This window comes from Stegastes partitus, unplaced genomic scaffold, assembly GCF_000690725.1.
Source record: "Stegastes partitus isolate 25-593 unplaced genomic scaffold, Stegastes_partitus-1.0.2 Scaffold1384, whole genome shotgun sequence".
NCBI lineage: Eukaryota > Metazoa > Chordata > Actinopteri > Pomacentridae > Stegastes > Stegastes partitus.
The window spans coordinates 175,531-189,578 of NW_007579115.1; the positions used below are offsets into that span (position 1 = coordinate 175,531).

General features: G+C 43.4%; 1 protein-coding gene across 1 annotated transcript; it reads right to left on the reverse strand.

Annotated features, from left to right (window-relative positions):
* Positions 1-1,673: 1,673 nt before the first annotated feature.
* On the reverse strand, positions 1,674-7,219 carry LOC103370199 (multidrug and toxin extrusion protein 1-like). The gene is made up of 17 exons (XM_008299165.1): positions 7,112-7,219; positions 6,693-6,794; positions 6,381-6,449; positions 6,145-6,293; positions 5,071-5,113; positions 4,907-4,951; positions 4,673-4,770; positions 4,485-4,582; positions 4,274-4,375; positions 4,100-4,167; positions 3,797-3,905; positions 3,261-3,336; positions 3,106-3,175; positions 2,868-3,000; positions 2,675-2,772; positions 2,422-2,529; positions 1,674-2,237 (listed from the first exon to the last, which is right to left on the reverse strand). The coding sequence occupies exons 1-17, from the start codon at positions 7,217-7,219 to the stop codon at positions 1,941-1,943; spliced, it is 1,773 nt and encodes a 590-aa protein (XP_008297387.1). The 3' UTR covers positions 1,674-1,940.
* Positions 7,220-14,048: the final 6,829 nt, after the last annotated feature.

The window sequence follows — 14,048 nt, forward strand, 5'->3', positions numbered from 1 at the left end:
CCACGCCGCCGAGCGTTCCAGAGGCCCCGCCGCCGAGCGTTCCAGAGGCCCCGCCGCCGGGCCTCCTGTTCCTGGTCTCGGGCGGGCCGACGCCGCCGAGCGTTCCCCAGGCCCCGTCGCCGGGCCTTATGTTCCTGGTCTTGGGCGGGCCTACGCCGCCGAGCCTCCCAGAGGTCCCGCCACCGGGCCTCCTGTTCCTTGTCTGGGGCAGGCCGACTCCGCCGAGCCTCCCAGAGGTCCCGCCGCCGGGCCTGCTGTTCCTGGTCTCGGGCGGGCCCACGCCGCCGAGCCTCCCAGAGGTCCCGCCGCCGGGCCTCCTGTTCCTGGTCTCAGGCGGGCAGACGCCGTCTCTCATGTTCTTGAGCTTTAGCCTGTTTTGGCCTCTCCTGCACCAGAGGGTATCCGCCTTTACCTGCTCCCGGCCCGAGCCCGGCCTCCCGAGGGATTCCGCCTTCTTCGTCTCCGGGTTCCAGTCCGGCCTCCCGAGGGATCCCGCCGCCCACCTCCAGCTCGACCGCCAGAAGGTATCCATCTTGTCTGTCGCCTGCCTCCTGATGGTTTCCGCCGCCGGCCTCCAGCTCCTCTGTCGCCTGCCCCTGATGGTTTCCACTGCCGGCCTCCAGCCCAACCACCAGAAGGTCTCCATCTCGTCTGTCGCCGACCTTCAGATGGTTTCTGCCACCGGTCTCCAGCTCGACTGCCAGTGGGTTTCCTCGCCGGCACCCTGATGGTTCTGCTGCTGTCCTCCAGTGCTCTTCGCCCTCCGGCCTTTCCCCCTCCGCCCTCCCGGCTCATTAATGACCACCCTGCTTGTCCTGGACCCCACACTTTGTTTTGTGGGTTTTTCTCTGCCTCCTGTGCTTGTGTCTTGGCGGGCGTGTGTTTTCTCTACAGGCTGGGCGGAGCCGAAGGGGAGAGGACTTTCTCGCGCTGGCAGGTGCAACTCATCAGCGGAGCACCTGAAATACAAGCTTGTTACAGATCTCCAGGGCCAGATGATTGTGATTCATCCTCGTGGTACAGCCAAGCCGCTTAGTTGCTCTCCTCCGAGAAGCATTAGAACTAAGTTTAAGTATTTGAGTCTTGAGTAATTCGTGTGTTTTTGTTTGCCTCCAGCGTTCCCTCTTCGACTCCAGCCTCCAGCGTTTCACGAGCCACACCAGCCGTAACCCTCTCCAGCTTCACCACGGAGCCCACCGCAACGAGCACCCTCACGAGTTCTCCTTCCACGAGCACCTGCACTGGGAAAACCTCCACCGGGAAGAAGCACCTCGAGCACCGTCCCTGCGCGCACCGTCCTGGGTTCCTCCACGCCTCCCTCTCCAGCACTCCCTCGGCGGCACTTCCCCTCCTCGGATCCCAGCACGGACAAACCTCCACCTGCACCCCCCTCGACTGACACTCCTGCATCTGGTGACCTCCACTCCCTCACCCTTATTAATAAAACCTTTTCTTTTTTTACCTGTTTCTCCTGCCTCCCCTTTTCGTTCGGGTCCGCCCGCACAGCCACCGTACACGGGCCGTCACAATATGGATACAACTGAATTTAATCGAATGGAAATTTGATTATGAATTTGTTCGATTTTGAGCAAGCAAGTGCGAAATAGAAAAGCACAGGAGTTCAACATCGTTTTTCTGTTCATGAAAAATTTCTCCTTTGACTTTTTTTTTTTAATGAGTTTTATTACAGGTTGGGAAATCCAGATGACAACAAAAAGGCAATAAAATGAAACAGGCAATGATCAAATAAAGAAATCTATTAAATCTTATTTCAATTCATAAATTAAAGATTTATGTTACATCCTTAACTCACTTAATTTTTTCAGCCACAGTCTGGCCCCACGCAATTCTGAGAAAATGAGTCCACAAGAGTCTTAAATTCAGGGTTTTTTTTTTTTTTTTTAAACAACACAATGATTTTATGATCACAGCTGTCAAGGTTATGCTGACTCTTGTGTCGGGAGCAGCACAGTGGAAAAAATGCGATCAGGGGTATTTGTAGTATTGATCCAGTCCGTAGTAGAGTTGGCCTCTAACAGGGTCTCTGGCAACGGCACCACCAAGTGCACAATCACTCCCACAACAAGAAGTGCAATCGCTGCCAACATGGTGAGGCCTCGGCGGAGGATCAGCTGGGTGGTGGAGAGACGACCACCCTTCGGCTGCTGCACCCCGCCCTCCTTCTCAGCGCTGCCATCGTGGCACTCGCTGCTCACGGACATGTAGCCATCCACTGACTGGAAGACAGTATCACATTCACCGTTATGTTAGCTCAGAAGAAAGGCAGGCGGGATTTGCAGTGTTCTTTGGAAAATATTACGCAGAAAACTAATGAGAAAAGTTAATTTATAACAGTTGTTTTAAGAAAAAAAAAGAAGCCATTTAGAGAATTGTTATCATTGGGAATAAGAGGCCACTTACATTCCCATTACTTGCTGTCTGTCCTGCAGTGTTGATGCCCACAGGGTCAGACAGGGCATCGGCGCCAAATTGTGCCAAGTAGGTCTTTTTCTGAGCTCGTTTCACAGCCTAAGAAAAAGCAAAAAGCATCTCATTTTTCCTCAATTGAACACGAACAAGTAATTATTAAATTTGACCAGATTAGTCTCAGCAACCAACGCTTCAGAAATAAACCAAGTTAGGTCAGTGACTGTTCGATCAGCAGGTGGCTTACCTCCTCGGTCATTCTCTTCCAGTCAAGCTTGAAAATAATAATGGTGATGTAAGAAGTGGATAGTAAGAACGCTCCAATGAGCAGTCCCAGCCAAAAACCTGCAGAGAAAAAGACAATATGATCTGTTAAAAAGCACAGAAAGCTTCACATGTGCTCTTCTTGTATCAATAAACTTTACGTTAAACAAAATTACCCAACACTCTGAGTTTTGCGACAAACATGAAAACAATGCAGAGGGGAAGCCCTATGCAGTAGTATCCAATGAAATTGACCACAGCTGGTATCTTCTGTTTGCCCGTGCCCAAGAAGATTCCCGTGCTCACACACTAAGATAAAAGAAATACAAATTTCATAGGTGAGATTTATCTCTGGCTTTGGAATCAAATTGCAGAAATATTTACTTTGCACACAATAAAGGCTGGTAGACTCACCACAATGCCATCGAAGAACTGAAGGAAACAGTAAACGGTCATCAATTGCGACACCAGATCTATGATTTTCCTGAAATTATAATGAAGTGCACATCGTTATGTGTAATCTAACAGCTCTTGTGTGAAGTTTGGTGAGTGCAGCTGTGTGGACTCACTCATCAGAGGTGAAGATGTAGCCAATGACCGTTTTAGTACCGGCGAGCACCACACCTTCAACAATCGCCATGCTACCTGGAAAATAAGAGCTGTGAAATCTGTTAAAAGATAGATAGATAGATAGATAGATAGATAGATAGATAGATAGATAGATNAGATAGATAGATAGATAGATAGATAGATAGATAGATAGATAGATAGATAGATAGATAGATAGATAGATAGATAGATAGGTGGATAGATAGATAACGAATAACAAATAAAAGACAACAACAGTAACCAAGCATTAAAAGTTAAAAAAGTGAGCTAATGATGGTGATAATGATGATAAAATATTACAAATACTAAAAATATGATAGAAGGTTAACAATGTAGTCAATCAATAAATAAAAAACAGAGGGACATCAGTCCATTGTACCCATGTGGGGTGAAAGGGGGCCGCAACAGCCATGTAGAAATGTAGAAAACATTGAAGAAATCAAATGTTAAATGCTTATTTTTTGATACTGAATGCAAAAGCAGATTTATAACTGACCTGCAAGCCCATATGACATCTTAGTGCTTAGGACGGCCCTGGCAGTGTCTCCTGCTCCAAGTGCATTCCCCACCCGGGCACATGCTGCAGCTTGAACACCAAGAGGGAACTATGGAGTCAAAATCACTGCTAAAGTTAACTAAATACATGAAACATGACCACTGTCATGGAAAACAACTTGCTCCCGAGTGTGCTGAAGTTAAACTGCAACTATACTTTATGAGAGTTACTTTTTAAACCACCTAAATCTGAGACGTTGTATGTGAGAAGTGTCAATGTAATGCTTCAACTTGCACTCAGTACCATGTAAGTTATGAAAGCGATCATGATCACAGCATGTTGAGCTGCCAGCTCATCCTCACTCAGCATTCCTGCTCATTAGAAACAAAGAAGAAAGAACAGTCATGGCAGACAAGTTGTTTTGATAATAGATTACTCGTGTTCTATGTTAATGGGAGACATATAATCACAAATTACCTGCAAAAAATCCCCCAAACTCATAAACCCACCACTCAAAACAGGTCATCAATGTGCTGGGAATGGCCAGCTTCATGTAGGAGCCCCACTCCTGCAGCGACTCTACAGACCAGCCTGCAGGGGGAGAGAGACATTCATTTATGTAGCCTGAGTAAGATGGAGGATGAAGAGAGTCCAATCACAGGGAGGCAGTGAATATTAAACCTCTCACCTCCCCACGTCGTCACATGGAGCTTCTTCCACCAAATGTAAGCAAACAGGAAAGCAGAGATGTAAATCCAAGACAGAGTGTTGGCTGCTGCAGATCCGCTGTAAGACAGGGACGTGGTGATAGACTGGTGTGTGCACTCTTTAACGCAGATTTAAAATGTTGCACCGAGACGTGCGAATGCAACCTACCCCACACCCAGATCCAGCCAGTAGAGAAGGATGTAGTTCGTCACCAAGTTTGCTATGTTTGCCAAAGCGGCGGTGTACATTTGTGGCATTATTATTCCCTGAGAAGACAAACAGCAGATGATGCATGGAGTACCATAGCCCTCCCTCGGAGATGCAATTACAATAATTAAGACAACAAATTTTTTAATTCTGAGTAATGACAGAACAGAATATGTGCGCAGAACATGAGTGCACCTGGTTCTGTAGATAAGACACCTGAAGATGATGGAGGAACATTGCCTGAAAGATAAGGTTAGATAGAAATTGTTGACCTTAAGCCACGAGGGAGAGTCATCGCAGAACAAAAATCTATTGAATTTATGCATAAAGTTGAGATTTAAAAACAAGTCACAACTCACTGGCACTGCAGGGATGAATGCTGTCATATACAGCTGGGCTATTCTGAAAGTAAGAAACTGCATTCAGATCCGACTAAAGGTATGAAAATGACTGTTTAAGATGGCATGCACCGTTCAGTCTCACCATTTGTTTCTACAGGCACTCAGATATTCATGAATGACAAGAAATGTTAAGTGTATGAAAAATGATGCCAGTGCAGAGATGGTGTTTATTAACCCTTTATGGGGCAAGTGATCGTATTTGGTAACGTTCAGTATGTCCACCCTGTGCTTCTCCTTGAGGTTGAAGAACCATGTGCACTTTGATTTAATGATTATACTAGTGCCAATATCACCACCTTACGAAAAATGTTACTGAACAAATGTTCCAGGCACTTTGTAAACGCTTTGTTACTGGTTTGCGTTGAACTCTACTTTGATTTATTTTTTGAGATTAGTGCCAATAATACCACCACCCCAAGAAACATGTTACAAAATGAACTTGTCAAGCACTTTATAAATACTTTGTTACCGGTTGTCTAAGTGTCATTACCTCAAACTGAAATGTTTCTAAATAAATGTTCTTTGCAGTTTGTTACTTTTTCTTTTATTTATTATAAATTCCTTTTTTTAACCGTAGTCGGGCAAGCTACCACATATGGCAACTTTATTAATCTTGATTGGCATATCTTGAAATATCCTTCAATAACACCCTAGGGTTGAAATTTTCATTTTCCAAGTATTTCAAGGAGCGCCCTATAAAGGGTTTAAGGTCCCATATCGTGCAACTTTTTAGCAAATTTGTCAAAGTCGCTCATGTTCCCAAAGTGTGTCTTTTCAGCTCAAAATACCGCAAAGATGGTTCATTTCATCTGGACTGTTGCGTAGCACCTGAGCTGACTTCTTACTTGCTTTAAAAGCTAAGAGGCTAACTAGCTGCAGGGGGAGCTTAAGGAAAAGCAAATGTCTTTAAATCTGCTTTTATTTTACACCTCCAAGTTTATTGCAACAACAAAATAGATTTTCATCCCCCTGGACCTTTAAATCTGAGTATAATGTTGTGTTTTACATGCAAGTTTTTGTGTGTTTAGTTACCTGGCCACCTCAGGTTCCTGGCCCATGCACAACAGGATGGCCTCGGCGTTAATGAGGAGACCCCAGCAGGGCAGACAGAAGAGCAGCAGGATGATGATGCCCCGCTGAAGGATCACTCCCACCCGCAGTAAGTTCTTACCACCGAATGTCTGCACAACAGCGCACGGACAGTGTTAATCACTTTATGAAAGGGGATAATCTGGATCTGGAGAGAGTCAAATAGGAGTTTTCCGAACCTGAGACACCAGCGTATCACACACCAGCGCCAGACCACATCCCGTCGCCGCAGTGGTAACATTAATGGCCTCAAATGAAGATGAAACATAATCTGATGAATCTGATGTAACCAACGTTTCTATGACTCATGAGAGTAAATGTACTACATATTGATTAAGTCATTAGGTTTGTGAAAGAACTGGAAAAGCTTGCGAGTTTATAGTTGGATAATTTATTTTCTTTTTGGCTGCTGCCTTGAAATTACGTCTCCACGTCATTTTTGTATAATGTTAGTCTCCACAAGCCTGCGGAGGGCACAGACGGCCACTTACAGCAGAAGCTAATCCATAACCGGCCATCACATCGTTCCCCAGACGCCCGCAGAACATTGTAACCACAAATGGAAGCAGGTAATTGAGGATTCGAGAGAGCAGCTAGAAAGACAGACATCAACAAAGGTGCAGGTGAAACAGCTACTAACACACATGTAGTTTATATGTAAGACAGCAAATACAACTGCAACTAATTTGCATGGCGCTTTTTCACTGTTCTTGTTTTGGCAGGTCACAGACACTGTTCAGCCACAGTTTGAAACCTGCTGCCTAATGCTGACAAGTTTTTTTTTTCTAAAACTCAATCACAAAGCCTATTTTTCCTGACATTTCAAACAAAACACTCATCAATCTTGCGCTGCACAGATTAACAACCCCCCAACAGACAGACGGGCTATATATACAGTGCCAGTTCTTACCAGAGGCCCTGTCATCCTCAGGATGTGGTACAGTTCCTCCCTGTGGGTCAGGGGAATCTTGTCGCGAACCCATCTGCAGCAGAAAAGCCTGTCACTGGACCCCTCCATGTCTGCCTGATGCGAATACAAAGCTTCTCCACTGAGGTGTCTGTCTCGTCTGTCAAAAAATAATGTTTGATGCTCTGCAGGGACAGAATTCACCACTGCTGTGTGACGGATTTCGACATCCTAAAAAGTTACTAATTAGTTCACTTGAGGTCGGCTTTAGAAATCGCTTTTCAGGTTTGAGGCTGCGGGAAAAATGAAGGCACAAAACCCAAATCTCATTATGTAAAACAACGACATTATGTGGTACAGAGTTCAGCTTATGAGTCACTTTTTAATGCTGTGTGTTTGTAGGTGGCTCCCAGACGTCCAAATAAATGACAGTTCCAGCTTGATTAGAAATAAATTTTGTTTCGCATCTCATTGCATTCACTGAGAGAATGATTATGTGGCCAGTAGCTGCCACTGTGGGAAGCATACTAAATAACCATAACCTTTTCTGGTTCCACCTCTGTGTTGTCAGAAATGATATGTGCGCAGACAGACGATGTGAAGTAATGATTATTCATGAAAACCTTCTGCATTTTAATGGCTGCAAGAGTTTCTTTTGAAGAAGTGGAATCAGTCCAATACGTCTCCATCAATTCAGGTTTGGGAATATGAAACATTAACATGTCATATGGCTCGGTGTCCCGCTGAAGAGCATTAAGGTTAACCAGTCAGTGCTGCTGCAACATCCAGAATGAGATGCAGCCCTCTGTTGCCATCAGGCAGAAAACCCATTCAATGAGCCATCTGTGAGTGAGAGCGATAGCATATATCATCGCAAGTATGCTTCCTGTTTCATGCATATGAAAATGTATTTTCGCGAAAGGTCTGTGGTGCCTGAAAAGCTGCAGCGCAAGTCTCTACAGAAACAAAATTACACACTACACTTTCGGTTCAATGACGATTTTTTTTCAGGCTTTACAGAAGAAATCTGCCACAAAAATTACCTCCATATACAATCCAAAAAACGCCATTTCACTGCTGATGTTTTTCAGCTCTCTGGGAGGCGATGGTTTTCCTAAGTTGTGCTTCATGCATGATGGAACCTGGAGATTAATACACAAACAAAAAAAAAAAAAGCTTTCCATGAGTGATTGCTTCTCTCATTGAACTTGGAGTCTTGGACTGAAGAAAACCCACTTGGAGTAATCTAACCTCCTCTCTCGGCCCAGTGGCGACGATAAACAGCTGAAGTTCTCCCAACCAGTTTTTTGAAAAAGGTTTTCAGAGGAAACAGCACATGTAAATATCAAATCTTTTGGTTAGCAGTGTCATCTCACATCTAGAAAGGTGTAGATTTTGATTAGGATCTGGGGAATTGGACACTCTTCTGTGTTTGTTGCGCTGTTCCTGAGTGTTTTTGCAATGTGTGGTGCACTGTCCTGCTGGGAGAAGCTGCTGGCGTTGGAGAATACTGTTGCCATGCTGGACTGTATTTAAGTGATACATGTCAAGGCCACATCCACATGAACGCTGGGACACGAGGTTTCCCAACAGAACGCTGAATTGTGACGAGATGATCAGTGTTATTCACCTGTCAGTGATTTTCATGTTTGCATGTGTTTCCGTGTGAGAGACAGAGACCTCGACGTTCTCCAGCAAAGAAACACGTCTACCTTTGAAAAGTGAATCTCTAAAACAAGGCTTCACAAATAACAAGGCTGTACTGTGTAAGACAGTGCAATAAAATAATTGCACACACTGGGACCTCATGCACTATTGTTCTTACACTACTGTATATTAAAAAAACTATATATTTCTTTTTTTTGCAGACAGGGACCAAAAGGATGAAGAGAAATGGTTTATGAAGACCTTGTTGAACCAAATTCACTTTAAAAGATTAAATAATCGACTGCAAGGAGAACGATGAAATAAATATTCATGTCCAAGTTATTGATCTCACTCTATCAGGAAGGGGGAGTGAGCAGACGGTGTAAATTTGTCTCTGATAACAGGCGTGGGAGACCAAAACATGACATTTCTGGTTATTGTGCATGTCTTCTAAGAGGCTTTCAGTCTCAGTTTGAGAGGCAATGAGCTCCCTGAGTGTGACAACCCAAAGCCCTCTAGGCTTTATGTTGGCTAAATCAATCAGGCTGCTGGAATGAGTGCCATGGATACCATGTGCTGCAGTGCCACGGATTTGTATCTGTCACTTATTTTCGCTAACACCGCTCTTGCTTTTGTGTTTGCTTAGTTCATCGGATGGCACCTCATATCTCTGCTTCACTATCTCTGCCTCTGTGTCCAAGCCTCCGGTCTGTATCATCTGTCCAAGCTACTTTTCCTTGTGTCACAGCAGTCTCACCTTTTTCTGTTTGCTTATTAGGGTACAGCTACTTTATCTTGGTGTGACATATTGTTCCCTGATGCTCTCTAGGATTTGTGTATCAGTATGTGAACATTACTGAGCCTGTCAGTGAAAAACTACAACAACAACACTGGGTAGAACTTTAAAACTATGCAAAATTCTTTGTAGATGATTATGTTAGTGTGGAGGACAAAGAGTAAGCATGGCTGTGTTAGTTTTGGCTCTACTTTCCAAAGCTGTTGTGCAATGTGAGTGACAACAAACAGAGAGCCTTAAGACGTATGAATGAGCTATACTCACTGTAAGAAACAAAACTAAACTTTAAAAAAAAAACATAGAAAATCTGGCAGCATGGGTGCCAGAAAAAATACATACATGTGCATCCACACAGCGCAGGTGGCAGAAGCAGCCAAATGTGGCTTTGAGCTGTTGCCCCATGAACCTTACTCATCCAACCTGCACTGTTGGACTTCATCGCTTTCCCGAGCTGAAATCTCACTTGCGTGTTTGCCATTTTCAGAGTGTTGATGAAGTCACGCATGCTGTTGAGAGAGAATCTGGAGGCTCAAGATGTGGCCTTCTTCTTCCACAAAAGGGTGAGTGAAGCTTCAACACTGGAGTGCACCGCATTTAAAGAAGACCATGCAGGAACAATCTTTCTCCTGTGAGCCTGAGAAATGTTTGAAGTACCCTCGTAATATTATATTATATTATTATAATATACCAGTCAGAAGGACGAAACCAGATCTTTTACTTTAATACTTTAAATTTCACCACTAATACTTTTACTTAAGTAGGATTTTACCTCATTTTTACTTGTGATTGAGTATTTTTTCATTGCTGCGCTGGCACTATCACTTAAGTAGCATAGCAACCTCATGCTAACCTTGGTAATTTAAAAACAATCAACAGCTGAAGCTAATGGAAATATTTTGTTGTATTTGGTAGTAGTTCATTGGATTAATTAAAGTTTTGATCCGATGCGGGTGCTACATCTGCATTAATACCCATAGAGGGATATAAATGTGTGCACAAAATGGCAATCTAATAAATACTGGTATACATTTCACCCAAGACCACAACTGTGAACAACTGCACCAAGAAGTTCTGCACAATATTCATGTAAATCCACCTCAGTTGTTGAGATATTCCAGTCTGGATCACAGTGGTAGATCAGCCCACAGATCAACACTACCATCCCCAGAACAATGCTGCAACCCACAGCAGCTGTCTAAAACATGTGCAATAAGGCACATTTATGAAAAACAAAAAGACTAAGGACCTTAGGCTGAAATTAGCTACACTCCCAAAACAATGTGGGATTTATCAGATGATGTAACGAATTACAAAACAAATATTTTTGGTGGGTTTCTTCTACATCAGAGTCTGTGGGCTGAGGTCAGGCTTTTAACAAAACCTCTGGAAGCACGTAACAGTGGCAATGAATAATCTAAGAACAATTTTATAGTTCTTTGTTAAACCACGTGTTTACATGTGATTACGGGTCCGACTTCTAGCGCCGTGGGGAAGTTTTTAAACGGGGCGATCTTCTGTTCTGTTCTGTTTAACTGATCTCGGTTATCCTGCACGTGCACATGCATGTGTGTGATCCACAGGTGGTGGTAATGTGACAAGAAATTCAACTCCTGAGTGCACAAGACTGCTAACTCGGATGTAACAGTTTTAAAGTGTAAAAAAAAAAAGACAGCTCTGTAAATGTTTTACAAGTAAGGAAGTGCACTCAACAGGTTTGTGAACATGACCTCAAGAATATACACTTTTTTTTTTTTTACGACTGGCAACAATTATTCTGAATCCAGATTGATCCCAGTTTCATCATGTATGTGTGTTGACTGCAGCACAATAGTTTCATCAGAACAGTCATTTGAACCACCAGGGTTTCACTGAGTTCCCTCTGAAGCCTGTGACTGTGCTCAGTGACATTTTGCTGTCATGCCCCGTGTATGCAAATCCATCTGTGACAGTAACACAGAGTAGAGTGGAGAGAAGAAAAAAACAAAACAAAACTCCACACTGGTCACAGTGTTGCATTCTGTCCAAATGTGATAAAGTCATCTGAGCCACCTGCAGAGCCAACAAAGTCATTCAGTGGAGCACTAAAAATAAGATATCCATTAGATGTAGAAGAGTGGGTTTCTACATTTTCATTCTTTTTTTTGTTTCCCCCTTTTTATCATGCAGAGCAAGAAACTCCAGCTCCTTATCACTGAGCACATTTAGCCTAAGACACTTTCTACACAAACCAACTCCAAGTTAAAAATTAATCTTTCAAGTCCATGTGCTTATCTTGGTGAAACATTTTCCAGCCACAGTATCTCACTTTAATCCTGCTACTGCCTTTAAAAGCTGCTCATCTTGAAGGAAAAAAAAACAACCCAGCATCCCTGCCAGCGGTTTCTCAGGTGGATCAAAGGATCAAAGAGCCAAATCTTTGTTTGACAATTTATTCCACTGATGCTACATATTTGAATGAGTTACACCCCTGAGGAAAATGCAGCTGATGCATTTGGTTCTCCTTTAATTATTCACTTTCATTTTGTCTTTTACAGTGCTGCAAGTAAAAACAGATGTGGTGTTAATGAGCTACTATGCCGATGAAGGTTCAGCTAGACAGCTTAAATAAAAGATGCCCGTATTCAGCATGTTTAGCCTGAGATGAAATACAAAAAGCAGAGAAAAGCGGATCAAATAAACCAACCTGAACAAACAGCAGAATCCCGTGGTTTACAGTTACGGCTGATGTTAAACTTACTTCCAGCGAGTTACATAATAATCCTCAAACATGACCAAGAAAAGCCTCCCAGCCTTCCTTTTTTCCAGACCTGTCAGACCATTAAGTTCAGTTAAATATTGATGACTTTGGTTAATGATGGCAGTGAGAGATGTGAGCTCTGCTAAGAAGGGACACCGCCTGTCACATATGATGCCACCGCGAGCAGTGATATGTGGCTCCGGCGCCTGACCCTGTCTTCCTGGGGGCATTTTGGATAATTGCTTTCTCAAATGTAATCTACAGATTGTTTTTTTCCCCACCCTGAATGTATTCTAGGGCAGCGGGTTTCAAAATTCTTTACAATTTCTTGCTACCCACAGCTGTGCTGCAGGCAAATATAACAGGATTTTGTACGCGTGGCCAAACTTCAAGCCAGTGCTGTGTCCCTTTTTTTTTTCTTTTAATCTTTCTGCAATTCCTCCCTTTGGTCATTTCTTAGACTTTGGTTAAACTACTTTTCCAGGGGTCACCAAATAAGGTCAGCTCATAAACTGAGTTAAATCTTGCAACCAATCTCTGTGGCAAATGTAAAGCTGCAGCAACTACAAAAGTCACCGTGTGCAGAATTTAAAACAAGTTTAGCTTCAATCTATTAAGATGTAATAGTATACAGGGCCTGAGATTAACGGTAAATCATTTCTGCCACAGGTACAAAAGTTTTACTCTCCTCTCTGACCTCAGGACTGTGCTCTGGTGAAGAATGCATGCAGTGTTGTTTAGCCTGTATCTGCTGCTACTCCTGTTGTAAAGAAAGCTGCCTGACTCCCAGAAATCTCTCTCCACATCTCCTGCTCGCTGTCCCTGAGCTGCTCTCGACTGTTGATCCATTCAGATTTTTAATGCCTCCCTCATTGATGTGCCGGCATCCAGAATCACCTGCCAGATCACAGGACAAATTAAACCTGGCTGCTGTTTCGGAATAACAATAAGGGCTGATTCAGTTGTGCTGCAGAACTGGAGGTCATGGTTAGTGTTAAGTCGCTGCTAGGTAACTGACTTGTTTCTTGTTGGAGTGCGTAAACTGCACGGCACGAGGATGACAGTTTCTATCCTACATAATCAGTGCTTTGTGCCGTCACCGCGTTACGCTGGATGTGTTCAGTGCGAAGTGGGCACTTGTGCGGCGTGCCTTAAGAGCACAGCGGCATCAGTGATTCTCAGACTATCTTCACTCTTCATGCTTTACTTTGTGCGACTGCACCCTGTGGCTGCAGCACAATGAGAATGCAACATAGTTGTGCTTGGTGAAAACCCTCAGCAGTCCTGCCACACACTCACAACTCACGTCCATCCATCTTTAACAAGACTCAAGACTTTGTGACCTGAAACAACCTACAATATCCAAAGAAGGTGATGGAAAGCAAGTGTTTGCATTTAAGCATGCACCAATCAAATTCCTTGGATCAGAATTAGAAACATGATTGTAATGCTTGAAAATTTTACAGTGTTTGCTAGTTTAACCAACAGGATTACAGGTTTGGTTACAGTCCCTGCAAGGTTATTTCATCCTAAATCCTACTTTTTGTTTCTTAAATTTACCTGATTTTAACACATTTTTGCCATTGATATGTTAGGCTTTGTTGGGATGACGATATCTCAGAAGCCAGGTATTTTCACTGGTATTTCTCATCATGCCATTGATTCAAAATAGTGCACAAAATAACAAAAAAATGAATAACGCAAATGTCAACATGTGATATTTTGAATGTGTTTAAAGACAGCTTAGGAAGGTACTTCCT